The sequence below is a fragment of the Rhinopithecus bieti genome, unplaced genomic scaffold, assembly GCF_001698545.2.
Source record: "Rhinopithecus bieti isolate Rb0 unplaced genomic scaffold, ASM169854v2 scaffold_16601, whole genome shotgun sequence".
Lineage (NCBI taxonomy): Eukaryota > Metazoa > Chordata > Mammalia > Primates > Cercopithecidae > Rhinopithecus > Rhinopithecus bieti.
The window spans coordinates 987,264-1,004,812 of record NW_016808732.1 but is presented as its reverse complement, the minus strand read 5'-3'; the positions used below and the strand labels follow the sequence as shown (position 1 = coordinate 1,004,812).

At 44.2% G+C, this 17,549-nt stretch overlaps 1 protein-coding gene across 1 annotated transcript in view; it reads left to right on the top strand.

Moving 5' to 3' along the window:
- EVC2 (EvC ciliary complex subunit 2) overlaps positions 1-11,773 on the top strand; it is a 92,853-nt gene extending 81,080 nt beyond the window's left edge. The window contains 3 exon segments of the mRNA XM_017887082.1: positions 5,836-6,075; positions 9,144-9,319; positions 11,599-11,773. Coding sequence (XP_017742571.1) covers positions 5,836-6,075; positions 9,144-9,319; positions 11,599-11,773 — 591 coding nt within the window.
- Positions 11,774-17,549: the final 5,776 nt, after the last annotated feature.

The window sequence follows — 17,549 nt, the reverse complement described above, 5'->3', positions numbered from 1 at the left end:
AAAAAAAAAAAAAAAGGGAAGCCCATCCTGCCACTCAATGGCAGAGGATCATTCATTCGGCCCATTATTGAGTTCCTACTGTATACCCAACCCTGGAGATACAGGGATGGCTCAGGCCGCCTTCATAGCTGCCCTCAAGTGCCAGCATACATTTTAGCCTTTTGCTTTATCCATTTATTTTTACAAAGTAAGGATTATGCAGTTTGTATAATTATATATGTTTCTTGTTTTCACTTTACATCACAGTATACACATTTGCTGATTTTATTAAATACTCTTACAAAATACGATGTATAAAAATAACAGCTCATTCTTCCTTAGCATGCACGGTGTGTCTGGCATTGTCCTAAGCACATCCCATTGACCGTCTCTTTATTGTTCACAACAACTCAGTGAGGTAGGGACTGAGAGGATCTCACTTTGACAGGTGGGGAAACTGAGCTGGGGAAGGTTCACCAACCTGAGGCCAGTCAGCCACATGTCCGGCACCACGCCCCCAACCACTGTGCACACTGCCCCCTCCTGCAGTGGAGGTTACATCCCTCTGCTGTGTGCCCCATGTGAACCCATCCTGTGGGGCATCTAGAATGTTTCTAGTGCCTTTGCTATCAAAAGACTGCCTGGGGCAATGCTTTTTTATGTGGAGAGCGTGAGGACAGGATGCTGGGACTGTGCCCTGCTCCCATCTGTCACACAGTCCCTCTCCTCCTCAGGGCTTCCTGACCCCTGTATTCTCCATGACTTTTCTGGAGCCTCTCTCCCACCCACACCACCTTGCCCACCAGCATGCAGTGGGTGGGCACCATCACTCTAGATTTCCTAGGTCACCCTGTTCAAAGACAAGCAGCCACCTTATTTGAACCAGTCTGTTTCCAGAAATAGTATCTGAGCTGCAGAATTTAATAGAACTAGTTTCCTTCCAGTCCATGCAAGTGATTCCATCTCACAAAACCACAGACTACTTTATAATTATCCATCATGTGTTATAGTCATCTTTAAATAAAATACATAAAAATATTTTGGATGTATTATTCCACCAAGAATTGGTTTTAAAAAAGAAAAGCAAAGGAGCAGTGTCAGCTTTCCTGAGTAAAGTTTAGTACAGTACTGAGTAAAGTTTAGTACAGTACTGAGTAAAGTACAGTCATCCCTCCCTCGGTACCCAGGAAGCATTGGTTCCAGGACCCTCCCCACCATCCCACCCCTATGGATACCAAAATCCACAAATTCTCAAGTCTCTGTTATAAAATGGTGTCGAATTTGCACATAACATACACAAATGCTCCTGTATACTTTAAATCATCTCTATTACTTTTAATACTTAATATGATATAAATGTTGTTATAAATAGTTTATATAAGTGCTGTATAAAAAAATAGTTCTGTGCTCTTTAGGGAATAACAAGAAAAAAAAGTCTGTATATGTTCAATACACACAGAAATTTTGACCTGCAGGTGGTTATATCCATGGATGCAGAACCCACAGATACAGAGAGCTGACTGTAATTAGTGGAGAGCTGAAATGTGTTCATATTATAATATTTAAATGCATATATAATGCCTTATAGTTCTCAAAGCATTTCTCCATTGAGAAGTCCTGGGGAGAGTATTGGGGATATAGGCGCAGATGGCAGGTAGCTGGGGATTATTTCCTCACTCTTTTCCTCCAGTAGGCACATTGCCCAGTCATCCTGGGTCTCCTTTCCCCATCCTTAAGACAGGGATAATCATGAAGCCTGAGGTCTTAGAGGGCTGTTGTGAGAATAAGTAAGTTAATTCTCATATAGTACCTCAATCATTGCTCGGCACAGAGTCAACCCTGGACAAGGGTTTACTATGATTCATAACTGAATGTAATTTTAAAGATGCTCATGGCATAGAACACAGAATGTGAACTCTTTCTACTTGAAGGTGGGCAAACCGAAGCCCGGAGGGGAAGTGACTGGCACTCCAGCTTCCTGCATCCAGTTCAGAGCTGGGTCCTTTCTCTGGGGTTCGTCTTCTCTACCCAGGCTCTCCCCGCTGCTTTTCTGCCACTTAAAGAGGAGGCCCAGCAGATGTCTTGTCCTGGGCTGCCTGAGGCTTTCTAACCCCTCTGTGTGAGTCTTTGTCCTAAAGGAAGAGATTCCTTCAGCACAAGAATTCTGACATTTTCACCGTTTCTGATTATTTGTTTTATAAAATATTTTATAATATGCCTGTCTTGCTAAGTTGAGTACGGGGAGTATGACAGCACAGTCAAGGCTTTTGAGCGGGATTTCACTTTGTGATGCTGTAGAGTCAATATTATGTACAGCAGCTGCTCCAGCCAGCCTGATGCAGGCCTGTGCTTCTCACACTGGAACTTCTGTACCCTCCCTTCAGGTTTATCCTCCTGACTTCCTCCATGGGACACTCCCTCCATGGGACACTTGCTTTTCTAGGTGTTGGAAACCATAGGATACATGTGCCTTATCTCCCTGAAGTCTGTTTTATTGAGAAGTTCAATAAGGTGTTGGGGTGAGCAATCATTACTTTCACATTCCTTTATAATGCCCATTTGTGGCCAGGTGTGGTAATCCCATCACTTTGGGAGGCCGAGGCAGGTGGATTACCTGAGGTTAGGTGTTTGAGACCAGCCTGGCCAACATGGTGAAATCCTGTCTCTACTAAAATACAACAATTAGCTGGGCATGGTGGTGGACGCCTGTAATCCCAGCCACTCGGGAGGCTGAGGCAGGAGAATCACTTGAACCCGGAGGGCGTAGGTTGCAGTGAGCCAAGATCATGGCACTTTCACTCCAGCCTGGGTGGAAGAGTGAGACTCTATCTCAAAAAAAAAAAAAAGCACATTTGTTGACAATATTTAAAATATAAACTTTTATATAAGAAAACCCAGATTTCCATCTAAAGGACGGGAAGACTGAGCTGTGTTATGTCCGTATTCCTGCAGAGCCCTTTGGTGGACGGGATAGAGGCTGCCCCTACAGGCAGAGCTTGCTCTTTGCCCCAGTCCCCAGTACTTCCTAGTGCCTGTCACATCAGGCAGCCTCACTAGTTTGCAAACATGACCTCCCCTACTTGGCAGGCCCGGGGGTGTGCCTCTCCTGCTTTAGGGCTTAGTTTTCTCATCTCTGCCACAGGAGGTCGAACTAGGTCAGGGGTGGAACTAGCATCTGCAAGGCTCTGAACTCCCATTCAGAGTGGGCATGGGAGTCCTGTCCACATCTATTTTAGAGAGTGTTTTACTATGGGACAAGTACATTATTGCCTCATACTTTATTCTTCTGCAGACATATAATTCTAAAAAAAGGCCCCAAAGTTTTATTTTAGGATTTGTGTGTGTCTGCTTTTTATCTTGTCTGTGAGAAGCTAAATGAAAATTACCCCATATTACATTTCTATTAATTAGAATAAATTGAAGTTTGCGACTTGTCAAATTCTATACTGTCCAAAAAAGGTCACTTTGATGGATGAACCGACATAACTAGGCACCAATTAGTCGTTCGTAGCGGAATGCCGCTGCGGTGCCCAGACTCAGGGTCCTGACACCCTCCTGGTTGTTGGTGAATTGCATCCTTTGATTTAGATCAAGTCAGTTGTGAATACCATTTCTCTGTAATAGAGTGACTCATTTTGTCGAATCTAATCCTTTGTTATGAAATCAGCTTTTTAAAAAGACTGAATTGTTCTTTGGGGGGTAAGGCAAACCATTAGTATGGGCATGGATCCTGATAGAGTTGCCAAGAGGATGCACATAAAAATATTTGACTTATAGCCTTGTAGCCCCTGCTGTCATCCCCTAGGCTTTGCTGTGAGCACCCGCGGGGCAGGGGAAGCCATGTGTTGGCCCTTGGACCTCTTTGGAAGGCTCCAAATAATGTTTCTCTTTCTGGCCCAGATTCTAAACAAATCAAACAGTAAGTAAAAGGGGCTAGAGAGACAGAGAAAGCTAGAGATCAGCGTATCACCTTTATGAGCTTCTGTGAGTTATTGGAAGTGGAGGTGAGCAGGTCTGTGACTTGGGAAATTGGGGAGCAGGTGATGCTATTTACTGCAACCAGAGAATTCCGGTGGGTGATAGAGCATTCCGACCTTGTTTAGCCTGAGGGAGCTCTGGCCCTTGCCCTCTGCACTGGAGCCCCTTCTGCCTTCCCTGGGCCTCTGCTCAGCCCAGCTATGGCATGATGCCACACCTGCCTGCTTCCCAAGGCCAGGCCTCTCTTGGCCGTTTGGGATGGCTGTACCCACGCCTCCTGCACGCGTAAACCTTTCCCTGCCTTTGCTTCACCAACAAGCTCCACTGTCACTGCCTGTGTGGTTTCAGACCTTGGAGCCTGAACACTTGCTTTCAACACCCTTCCTCCGCTGCTGAGCATGAGTGTGAATCTGGGAAAGCTCTTCCCTTCTCTGAGCTTGTGTTTCTTCTCCTATAAAATGGAGGGTGTCCATTTTCTATTCCTGCCTAATCAACCACACACATTGAGTAACATTGTCTCAGTGTCCATGGTCAGGAGTCCGGGCACAGCTTCACTGTGACCTATGCTCAGGGTGTTGCAGGCTGGCAATCAAGGTCTTGGCTGGGCTGCATTCCTCTCTGGAGCTTGGGGTCCTGGTCCAAGCTCATTCAAGCTGTTTGCAGACTTCACTTCTTTGTGGGTACAAGACTGAGGCCCTCAGCTCCTAGAAGTTTCCCTTCTACGTAGACAGTGTACAGCATGGCTGTTTGGTTCTTCAAAGCCAGCAGGAGAGGGTCTGTGTCTTTAGGAAGGCTCCAGTGCTTTTAAGGAGTCAGGCCCACTCAGAAGAGTCTTCATTTTGATTAATTCAAAGTCAACTGATTAGTGACCTTAATTACATCATCAAGACACCCTCAGCTTTGCCATATAATATAAACCAACCACAGGAGTGACTTAATTAGATTTATTCCCATGCTCAAAGGGAGGGAATTTATGTGGCGTGTGTACTGGGGACTGGGACTCAGGATCCATTCTAGAATCCCACCTACCCATGTGGAGTGAAGAAACGCTCCCTCTGAGGGCGTGAGTCTTACTGAGAAATTGCGGGGAGGCTGTATGCAAATACATCAGGAGCTGAGTAAGAAAGGTAAACTTCCTTTCTTTCCTCAGGCAGGACCTCATACTATGCAGACATCCAAGCAGCCATTTCTTAACGCCTCTTTTGCTTCTCCTTACCCAAAGGATCTCCACTTGGGCCTGATTGCTGGTATTTTTCTCTTCAGCGAAATTGAGAATGAAAGACAGGGGAAATAATCTTGTGAGCCTGACAGCATGATCCATTGATAGTGAAGAGATTTCCATTAAAAAAAAAAATTTTCCATTTTTTACAGGCTACTTTCTAGCAGTTTGATTTGCACATTTCCACCCCTGTAAATATTCTGCTTTAAGATTATTCTAGAAAACATTTAGATAACAGGGGAGGACAGGTTGGAACAGCATATTCCAGGGCTTAGTAACCTCATTATTGTCAGCTTGGTACTGTGTGTGTGTCTATGTGTGCACGTTGCTTTTGCTGTGTGTGTATATGCTGTGTGTGCACATGTACTTGTGTGTACTTGTGCCTTATGTGTGTGCACATGTGTGCATGTGCATATGCGATGTGTGTACATTGCATTACACATTGCGTGTGTGCATGTCGCAGATATGCATGCGCATACGCATGGCATGTGGATAAAAATATTTGTAATACGACAATAGGTGAGCGAAGGCACCTGTGGTTCATCGGTACAGAGCGTGTGTGTGCACGTGCACATGTGCCTGTACACACTGCATTGCATGCACATGTAGGTGCATGTTCAGTGTGTTAGTTTCTCACACGCTCCCTCTCTTCTCTCCAGTCTGCTGTAGAGTGCAACAGCCTTCTGCGGACCCTCCATGGCCTGGAACAGGAGCACTTGAGGAAGTCTCTCGCTTTGCGGCAAGAAGAAGACTTTGCCAAAGCTCACAGACAGCTAGCTGTTTTCCAGAGAAACGAACTGCACCGTATCTTTTTTACCCAGATAAAAAGTGCTATTTTCAAAGGGGAATTGAAGCCAGAGGCGGCTAAAACGCTGCTGCAAAATTATTCTAAAATACAGGTAATGCCTCAGATCAGCCTGGGTGTGATAGAAAAGTAATTTTTTTGAATTGTTTCAGTAAGTGTCTCCTCTCTCAGAGTTCAGTCCTGCCTCTCCTTTGTACTGTGCACTAGTGAGTTTTCTCTTCTATTTCTTGGTGTGTGGGTTTCCAGTAAGCAGGGAAAATGGTGGCTTGGAGTACAGGTCTTGAACTCAGGCTAACCTGGATTCGAATTTCAGTTCCACCACCGGTCTACTGCGTGAACTTGAGCAAGTTACCTCGCTTCTTTGAGTTTCCTCACCTATAAGATGAGTGTGATAGAATGTCTACACTCACAAGGGTGTGATGAAAATTTGATGAGCTGACTCATGGAAAGTTAGTGCTTGGCATAACATATGTTTAATGTATACAGCAGTGGACAATAAATATAGGCCAGGCTTGGTGGCTCCCAGCACTTTGGGAGGCCAAGATGGGAGGATTGCTTGAGTCCAGGAGGTTGAGGCTGCAGTGAGCCATGATAGCACCACTGCGCTCCAGCCTAGGTGACAAAACCAGACTCTGTCTCAAAATAAATACATATATATATATATATATATGCATGTATGTGTGCATGTATTGATGTATATGTAGGGTTTAGTATCTGTGCCTGGATTTACTTGGAGAGATTTGTGTATTTTTGCATGTCAGCTTGAGTGAGAATGTTGTTAGTCCAACAGAATAATTCCTTAGGCAGTAGTGAAAACAGTCTATCTGAAACTGTGCACATCACTATGGAATTTCTTAGGAGGCCTGTGTGAGGTATTTTACATGCACAAGTGCATGCACACACAGGCACACAGAGTGACATCACTGCTTTACAAGAATGCACTTTGTTGTTTGGCTCCAGCACTATCCCTGGTGCTGACAGCTTGCTGTAGCTGATGGTAAGGGTGATTGTGAGCAAACTCTTATTTTACTGTATGGAACTTTCTATCTCGAATGTCAGTAAGATGTTTGAGAAATGCAAATGTCATTGTTTAGACAGGCTGCCTCTTCCAGGTTTTGAGCTAACCTCTGTTTCTAAAACAGCAAGGGTACCTTTGAATAGTGCTAGAGGCCTTGGAGCAGCATCTGGCAGAGTCAGGTCCACAGGAGTGGATTCGTTCCTCAGTCCAGTAATGTGTTCACAGTCATGAGTGCATCACTGTGGTTCTTGAGCAGTGCTTTTTCTGATGTAGTGGACACTGCTATCTCATTTTTATCTTTATAAGTGAAAATCTTTCCAGAAAATTGGCTTGCTGGTTAATTTTCCCACTGTGAAATTCCCTATTTGTACTAGAAGGACAGACTTCACCCATAGCAGAATGAGTCACATACACCTAGGGGGAATCAGGGCTTAACAGCCAGGCTCTGTTAACTCCATTGCTAAGACAGTGGCGAAAGATGAACTGGAACATCCAGAGGAGGTACGGGCACAGGCGGCCGTCCCTGCATCTGTGGGCAGGTCCTCAGCATTCTCCCAACTACTGACAAAGACAAAGGCTGGCCCTGCCCATCCTCCAGGGACCTGCAGCCAGCACCAGGTTGAGTGCATGAGGACTAAGACATTAGGGCCGTTCCAGGAGGAGACCTAGTAATCGTCACAAGCCTCCCACTCCCAGAAGGCACCCCGGACATAAAGAGAACGAGCTCCCTGCTCCATTTAATCTAGGTTTTTCCTAGATTTATATACGCACATAAAGCACAAATTCTGTCGTATTTGTAGCTTGGTATTCAGACATCATGGCATTACTTAGATATTTACAGAGTTGTTGTCATTTTACTCTCATGATGAGCAATGGCTGACTCTCAATACCAGAGCACTCAAGTTAAAAAGAATGCATGGTATTGTGAGTGATACTATGCCGGAAGAAGTAACTCCACAGTTGATAACAGTACTGCCATACAAGCTTTTTTGACCAGAGCTATGAGAATATTTAAGGATGCCAATTCTGAATTTCCTTACGACCCATCAATCAACACGCATGGATCCCATTCCATGGAGAACAGGAACATTGCCACGACCTTCCTATTGTATGGATTCTGGTGCTAGTGGCCCTTAGGGAGATGCTAGTGTGTGTGAAGCCACACCTGACGGACCACGCAGCTTTTCAACGACTGGATGATGCTAATTCCCAAGTGTCGAGATGTGGAGATGTTACAGCTCTTACGTGGAAAGGAGAACGTCTGTGCCGTCGTATGTTCCCCGTTGAACAAAGCGTTGACACTTTTGGTTATCCATTGTATGGGTGATACTTCCACAGATGGAAAAAGGACAACCAAGCCAGTCCATAGAGTAGTTCTACTGATGTTCCTGGTCTAATTACTATGCCTCTGGCTAAAGTGGGATTTTTGGAAGCAGCCTATTATGATGTTTGAGCACAGGTCCTGGAATTAGACTGCTGAGTTCAAATCCCTGCTCAGCCTTTTGTCTGATGTGGACTCAGTTTCCTCATCTGTGAAATGGGAATAATAGTACTGTCTCCCTAGGTTAAGTTAGATGGGACATGAAACACTCTTGGCCCACCCAGTGTTAGGTCCAGAGAACACACCTCACATTAGCTAGGTTATTACTCTCCTGTGTTTGGTTGGGTTTTGTTCATTTTGCAGGCTGAGGGAAAACCTTCTTGCTTTCTTTGTGCCCACCCTGGTCTTGTCTTCTCTGTGGTGATGGGAGCTCCTTGGGGTTGGGCTGATGGCTGACTTATCCCAGAACTTTAGCACGTCCTCCTGGTGCTCAGCACTTGTGGGAACTCCACAGGTGGGAGGGGTGTGTGCATGGATGAAGGATGAGCAAATAAGTGAAATTTATGTTCCGCAGGGCAGTAAAGTTGTTTTAACTCTTTACCATCTGGGTCTAGAATGCACCTTTTCAAAGCCCTCGTTTCTTATTTGTGTGTAATTTTCTCATAAGCCTTTGTTATAGGCAGGGAAGTTAAAGGTGTTAATTCTCATGTTTTTTTTCTTGTGTTTTCTTATAAAAGGAAAATACTATTTTAAATGTCTAGAAAGATTATGCTCTAAATTTTAATTAGGCATATTTTCTTGATTTTTTTTTTTTTATTGACAGGAGAATGTAGAAGAGTTAATGGACTTTTTCCAGGCTAGTAAGAGGTATCATCTAAGTAAAAGGTTTGGCCACAGGGAATATCTCGTTCAGAACCTCCAGTCATCAGAGACCCGTGTGCAGGGCCTTCTGAGCACCGCTGCAGCCCAGCTGACTCACCTCATTCAGAAGCACGAGAGGTACCACCCAACACTGTCCCAACAGTGCAAACTGTCTTAGTCTGTTTTCTGCTGCTGTGACAGAATACCACAGACTGGGTAATTTATAAATAGGAGAGATATATTTCGTTCACAGTTCTAGAGGCTGGGAAGTTCAAGATCTAATGAGGGCCTTCTTACTTCATCATAACATGGTAGAAAGGCATCAAGTGGGAGGAAGTGCATGTGTGAGACAGAGAGAAAAAGGGGGTCAAACTCCTGTGATAACTAACACAGAAATGGCATTAATCCATTCATGAGGGTGGATCCCTCATGACCTAATCATCTCGTAAAAGTCCTGTCTCTTAATACTGTCACAATGGCAATTAAATTTCAAGTTTTGGAGGTAACATTCACACCATGGCACAAATGAACTGCCTGACACAAACCTTCCTCACTGGAGACCCACTACTTCTGTTTATTCAGCATATGTGCTGACTGCTCCTCACTTATTATTTCTAAAGAATAATTATCTTGTAAAAATCCTTTGTGTTACAGAATTTTAAAAGCATATGTAATAGTCTAGACAACTGTATAATGAGCCCCCCTCATGGCCAATTTTGATGTAGCTACACGTCCCCACACAGGATTATTCTGAAGCAGAATCCCAACAACATATTCTGGAGAAATCAGTGATGAGGCTCACGTCGACCATGTGATGGACGAGCCTACTTCTCTTTAAGATCTAGCACACAGCCGGCTCTTGCATTCACCTTTGACACTAAGTACAAACACAGAGATGCTTGTCTCGTATTTCAAATGGCTTTTCTGAGCAGCACCTGGGATTCCATGTGGTCAGGTATATGGTGGTGTCACAGAGGTCTAACTGCCATCCCTTGCCTCTCTCCAGCATTCCTTCTCAGCTATTCTTTGAGGTGACTTAATTATAAAGAACAAAATTTATTCTTTTAGGTTACAGGAAGCTCTGAAATGAATAGGGACATGACTATAAAATGGCTTTCTTATGACGATCTGTTGTTTTACTGTGGTTCTGCTACTTAAGTAACCTTATTGGGACTTTGACCCTCTCCTGCTCTGTTTAATGAGGATTTGGTAAGGTGCAAATTATGCAAACACTCCCCACCTAAAGATGCTAATGAATTTATCACTGCAATTTACTTGGCATTCCTGATTTTAATTTGCACTCAAGTGAAAGAAACAGTTCTTTGCCTTGAAATTAAGGGCCCACCAGCTGGTTGTGAGCAGTCACTAGGGAAAGATGCTTCATCTCTTCTTTTCAAATTCTATTTTAAAAGATATAATTATCCTTCACCTGTTCATTCCTTCAAGGAACCTCCATTGAGAGTCTTCCCTGGGCCAAGCTGGGGACTCAGCCCAGGGATGCAGGCAGTCTAGGAATGATAGTGGTGATGCTAGTAGCAGAATGTACTTGTCAGGGTGCGCCAGGGAAACAGAACCAACAGGATATATAAACATATAGACAGCATCATCTGCTGTTTCCAGCTTGCCATACAAATAGCTTCCTATATAAATAGGAACTAGCTCAAGCAATTATGGAGGTTGAGAAATCCCCTTGTCTGCTGCCCACAAGCCGGAGACCCAGGAAAGCTGAGGGTGTAATTCAGTCCAAATCCAAAGGCCTGAGAACCAGAGGGAGCTGCTGGTGTAAGTCCCAGTCCAAGGGCAGGAGAAGATGAGATGAGAGGTCCCACTGTAAGCTGTAAGGCAAAAAAAAAAAAAGGGACAGATTCCTCTTTCCTCTGCCTCTGTGTTCTATTCAGGACCTCAGCATATTGGATGATGCCGGCTCACACTGGGGAGGCCCGTCTGCTTTATTGAGTCCACTGATTCAAATGCTGACCTTCACTGAAAACACCCTCACAGCACACCCAGAAAGAACATTTCATTTGGGCCCATCAAGTTGGTCCATAAAATTAACTGTCACACAGAGGATTCCCTGCTTTTGCCTCTTTGACTTTGTTTGTGCTGTTCTGGATTTTTAATCCACCATCTCCCCTTGGAAACTTCTGTCTGCACCAGAGTAGTCCTCTCAAATATTACTTTCTCCCAGAACTCTTGCCCACTTCCACCCTAATAATGTCTCTCTTGTGTTTTCTCTGCCCTTATGCTGCTGGTACTTTAGTAATGTCTTAGCTGCCCATTCTCCTAATTCTTCTGGAGGGTAAAGATTTTCTGATTCAAACCAAACTAATATGGAGATGAATGCTCAGGCACAATAGCAGTTAAGCTACAAGTGAGTTTGGAGACCACATTCCTAACTTTACATCCTTTCCATCTAGAGCAGGGTACCTGGATGAAGACCAAATGGAAATGCTATTGGAGCGGGCTCAGACAGAAGTCTTTTCAATCAAGCAGAAATTGGACAATGACTTAAAGCAGGAAAAGAAAAAACTCCACCAAAAATTAATAACTAAGAGAAGACGAGAGTTACTACAAAAGGTATATAAGGCATGATGCTATTTATTCTTTGCATAAGCACTTTCTAATACCTATCAAGTGGAGGTACTGTGCCAGACATTGCCATTGGTGCACTAGGATCAGAAGGGCAGCTGGGCAGGCACCATGATGTGCCATCTACTGTTGATTGGTAGCAACTTTTTGGAATGCTGTGTTCAGCAGGATGCTACAGTTCTTATCCAGCCCAAGCACAGCAGAGGATCATAGTAGACTAGTAATGTCTACATGGACAAGGGAATTAGGAGTGCTGGTTTGTTACAGGAAGTCAGGGACCCCAAACAGAGGGACCGGCTGAACCCACGGCAGAAGAACATAATTGTGAAGATTTCATGGACACTTATCACTTCCCCAATCAATACCCTTGTGATTTCCTATGCTTGTCTTTACTTTAGTCTCTTAATCCGGTCATCTTTGTAAGCTGAGGAGGATGTATGCCGCCTCAGGACCCTGTGAGGATTGCATTAACTGCACAAATTGTTTGTAGAGCATTTGTGCTTGAACAATATGAAATCTGGGGCACCTTGGGGAAAAAAACAGGATAACAGCAATGTTCAGGGAACAAGGGAGATAACCTTAAACTCTGACTGCCGGTGAGCCGGACAGAACAGAGCTGTATTTCTCTTCTTTCAAAAGCAAATAGGAGAACTATCACTGAATTCTTTTTATCAGCAAGGAACATCCCTGAGAAAGAGAATGCGCCCCTGAGGGTAGGCCTCTAAAATGGCCGCTTTGGGGACAGCTGTCTTTTACAGTCATAGACAAAGGGATGAAATAAGCCCCAGTCTCCCATAGCGCTCCCAGGCTTATTAGGAGAAGGAAATTCCCGCCTAATAAATTTTGGTCAGACCAGTTGTCTGCTCTCAAACCCTGTCTCCTGATAAGATGTTATCAATGACAATGAGTGCCCGAAACTTCATTGGCAATTTTAATTTCGCCCTGTCCTGTGGTCCTGTGATCTCGCCCTGCCTCCATTTGCTTTGTGATATTTTATTACCTTGTGAAGCACGTGATCTCTGTGACCCACACCCTATTCGTACACTCCCTCCCCTTTTGAAAATCGCTGATAAAAACTTGCTAGTTTTATGGTTCAAGGAGCATCACGGAACCTGCCGACATGTGATGTCTCCCCCGAACACACAGCTTTAAATTTCTCTCTTTTGTACTCTTTCCCTTTATTTCTCAGACTCTTAGGGAAATAGAAAGGAATCCATGTTGAACATCGGGGGTGGGGTCCCCGATAGAAGACAAACATAAGAAGACTCTGAAAGATGGAGAGAAGAAAGCAGACCAGTGAGGGGGCCTTAGGATCCAAGGACAATGTGGTAATGAGTTCCCTCCATTTTCTTTTTGCCTCATATATTCCAACCCCAGAGCTAAAGAAGCCAGCAACTATGAAACTTCAGCAGTTACAGCCAAAAAAAGACCCAAACAAAAGCCCACTCTCGGCCCAGCACGGTGCCTCGTGCCTGTAATCCTAGCACTTTGGGAGGCTGAGGTGGGTGGATCACCTGAGGTCAGGAGTTCGAGATCAGCCTGACCAACATGGAGAAACCCCATCTCTACTAAAAATACAAAAACTTAGCCAGGCATGGTGGCACACGCCTGTGATCCCAGCTATTGGGAGGCTGAGGCAGGATAATCACTTGAACTCGGTAGGAAGAGGTTGCAGTGAGCCAAGATGACACCACTGCACTTCAGCCTAGGCAATAGAATCAGACCTTTTCTAAAACAAACAAACAAAAAAACTAAACACAAGCCTGAGCAACATAGAGAGACTCTGTCACTACAAATTTTTTTTTAAATTAGTCAGGTGTGGCAGTGTGCACCTACAGTCCTAACTACTGCAGAGGCTGAGATGGCAGGATCACATAAGCCCAGGAAGTCAAGGCTGCAATGAGCTGTGATCCTGCCACTGTACTTCAGCCTGGGTAACAGAGCTAGAGCTAGACCTTGCCTCAAAAAAAAAAAAAAAAAAACTAAACATGTAACTTATGCAAATCTTATGACCCAGCCATTGTACTCCTGGGCATTTACCCCAGAGAAATGAAACCTTAATGCTCATGAAAAACCTGTACACAGATGTTTGTAGCAGTTTTATTTTAAACACCTCACAAAGGAAATTTAGAAGTGTGGTAGGATACCAGTAGTCATTGAGCATTTATTCAACGTTAACTCTTTAATAGAAGGCTAGACTTCATGACCCTTATTATTTCAAATCTAAAGTACTACCATTTTATGCAAAGAATCCTTTTCTTGTTTTGTTTTGTTTTGTTTCGTTTTTGAGGCAGGGTCTCTCTCTGGTTTCCAGGCTGGAGTGCAGTGGTATAATCTCAGCTCACTGCAGCCTCAACATCCTAGGATTGGGTGATCCTCTCACCTCAGTCTCCCAAGTAGCTGGGACTACAGGTACATGCTGCCACGCCCGGCTAATTTTTGTATTTTTGGTAGAGACAGGATTTCACCATGTTGGCCAGGCTGATCTCGAGCTCCTGACCTCAGGTGATCTGCCCACCCCAGCCTCCCAAAGTGCTGGGATTACAGCCACGAGCCACCACACTCAGGTTAAAGAATCACGTTCTAGGCTGCTCAGAAAACACAAAGAACCCCTGGCTTTCAAAAGCTTCATGTGAGAGGCCAGGATAGATAAGCCTGGACCCTGGAGACCACGCCCACTGAGGGGTTTATGGGAAGGATCATACAGTTCAGAATGCACTGAGAGGAGGTGACCTAAAAATTAGCCATGATGCCCAGAGTCACAGGTGAGACATGGAATTTGTCAAAGGGAATCTAAGGTGAAACTCTAAGTCAATAGATTGTTCCTCTTGTCAGGGGGGTCAAGGAAGTGGTTTTGTTCTGAAATGAGAAGGAATGGACAGAGGCAGTCAAGCAGAGTGGTGAACCTGGGTGCTTCAAGGTCACTGGGCCACTGGGGGAAGACGTATCTCTTTTGCAGAGCTCAATGAGGCTTACAGTCATTCTCCAACATTTCCAATCCAGGTTCTTTCTTTTATGCATTAAGAGTTTGTTCAAGCTTCTTATTAAGTATGTGTATGGTTACAAGTCCCCACCCACTGCCCTTTCAAATAACAGTCATTTCTGCCCAAAGGAAGGATCATGACCCATGTGCACATTTGATCGTTGCTTAGTCCTGTCCTCAGATGTTTCCAATGCAATGATCTCTATACTACTTGGGGACGGGGCATTAAACACTTTAAATTGTATCTCCCTTCTTTTCTTCTCTACAGTATTCGATGACCTATTTCACTCAAACTCTTTTGATCTTTCTACTTCTAAGAAGAGATAGATATAGATAGACAAATACATGGATGGATGGATAGATAGATAGATAGATAGATAGATAGCTTTTTTCTTTTTAATTATCTTTTCTTTTGTGAGACAGGGTCTCTCTTTGTCACTCAGGCTGGAGTGCAGTGGTATAACACATCTCACTGCAGCCTCCGCCTCCCACACTCCAGCAATCCTCCTGCTTCGGCCTCCCAAAGAGTGGAGACTACAGGCATGCGCCACCACACCTGGCTAATTTTTGAACTTTTTGTAGAGATGAAGTCTCACCATGTTGTCCAGGCTGGTCTTGAACTCCTGGGCTTAAGTGATCTGCCCACCTTGGCCTCCCAAAGCGTTGGGATTACTGGCCTGAGTTACTGCATCTGGCCAGATAGATATTTTAAACCCAGTATTTGTCTACCTTTCTTCCTCCGTAGAATCTGAATGTACCAGGTGGCTGCTAGTTACACACCTGCGTAGGATGGGGCTTATCCTGTATGTCTGCCCTATTTGTCTTGTTAAATCATATTATTATTCTGAGCGCCTGTCTTCTAAGGCAGACAACCAAAGCATACGGTACTAGCCCTTCCTAGTCCTTTTCCAGTCCAAACATTTAGACTGCTTTCTGCTCACCCCTGGGCAGTAACATCCTCATCAATTTCCTCTTAATTGACTAGAATGAATTGTAACTATCCCCATCAGCAATCACATCTGTTAAGGATTGCAGAGTGCCATTGTTGTACAGGGAGAGCATTTCATTGTAGTCACCAAAAATTTACTAACGTGTGGACACAGGGACAGATACAGACGACTCCAAACTCCAGTTTCTGAAAAACTTAAGATTCCAAAGCATGGGGAAAATTGCCCTCTAGTGGCGCAGACGGCACACTACACCACAGCGTCCTTAGTCCAGAGCAGAGGACCAAATTCCAAAGATAATGACTGGCCTGCTGGAAGCCTGGCTATTTGAATCCTATTTTCTGTTTCTTCCAGAAATGCTGAGGTCCAGCCAGGATGTGACACACGAAGGTTTGAGTTAATTAAAATAGGCTGCTGACCTCTAAAACCAGGAAGAAATAATGAGTATGGAGAGGCTATATCCACTTTCATTGAGTGCTATCGGTAAGAATCCTTCACATTTCCTGCCAGTCTGCTCCCCAAAATTGAGTTCTGGTAGCAATTTTTCAGCCAGAAGCTACATAACTTGATTGGTTAATGATTTATTGCTTTATTACACGGTAACCTAGAGCAACCATCTCTTCTAAGCCACTTCGTCAATTTGGTGACAAGTAACCAACTATCTGGAATGAGCAAGAAATATTCCCTTCCAAATTCCTTGAGAAATGTGGGGCTGGATTTAGACTATTCAAGTTCTTTTGACATATGTATCAAGACGATACAGTTTTTGCAAGTGTTCTAACAGCCTGTATAAATTACAGATGATGGGGAACTTTTAATGTAATAATTGAGTCCTGACATAAGAGACAGTGCAATGCTCAGGAAATAATACTGGCCTGAAAGCTTGGTATGGACTCTGTGACATGGCCTCTGCCACTAACTAGGTGACTTCAAGCAAGTCCTTTAACATCTCTGACCTCAGTTTCCCCATTAACAAATAAAAGAACTGGACTAATAATTTCTAAGCATTTGCAGCTCTAAAATGATCTAATTTGGCCAGGCACTGTGGCTCATGTCTATAATCCCAGCACTTTGGGAGGCTGACATGGGCAGATCACCTGAGGTCAGGACTTTGAGATCAGCCTGGCCAACATGATGAAACCCCATCTCTACTAAAAATACAAAAATTAGCCAGATGTGGTGGCTGGCACCTGTAGTCCCAGCCACTCGGGAGGCTGAGGCAGGAGAATCACTTGAACCCGGGAGGCGGAGGTTACAGTGAGCCAAGAGTGTGCCACTGCACTCCAGCCTGGCAACAGAGCAAGACTTCGTCTCAAATAAATAAATAAATAAATAAATAAATAAATAAATAAATAATAAAATGATCTAACTTATAAAAACTCTTTTAGGACAGTTAAATTTTGAAATAATATATTTTGGGGATTTTGTGTGTATTTCCTTAATTAATCCCAGGGTACACTCCCTTAGCCCATTCTTAAATAAAAACCAAGATTCAGGACGGGCGCAGTGGCTCAATCCCAGCACTTTAGGAGGCCGAGGCTGGTGGGTTGCTTAGGCCAGGAGTTCAAGATTCGCCTGGCCAATACGTCAAACCCCATCTCTACTAAAAATACAAAAAAATTAGCTGGACGTGGTGGCGCACCCCTGTTGGGAGGCTGGGGCATGAGAATCGCTTGAACCCAGGAGGCGGAGGTTGCAGTGAGCTGAGATAGTGCCACTGGATGCACTCCAGCCTGGGTGACAGAGTGAGACTCTGTTTAAAAAAAAAAAAAGAGTCAAAGAACTAATTAAACTAAGGGTGAGAAAGATGAGAATCAGCCCATGGAACATGCTTTTGCTGTCCATGAAT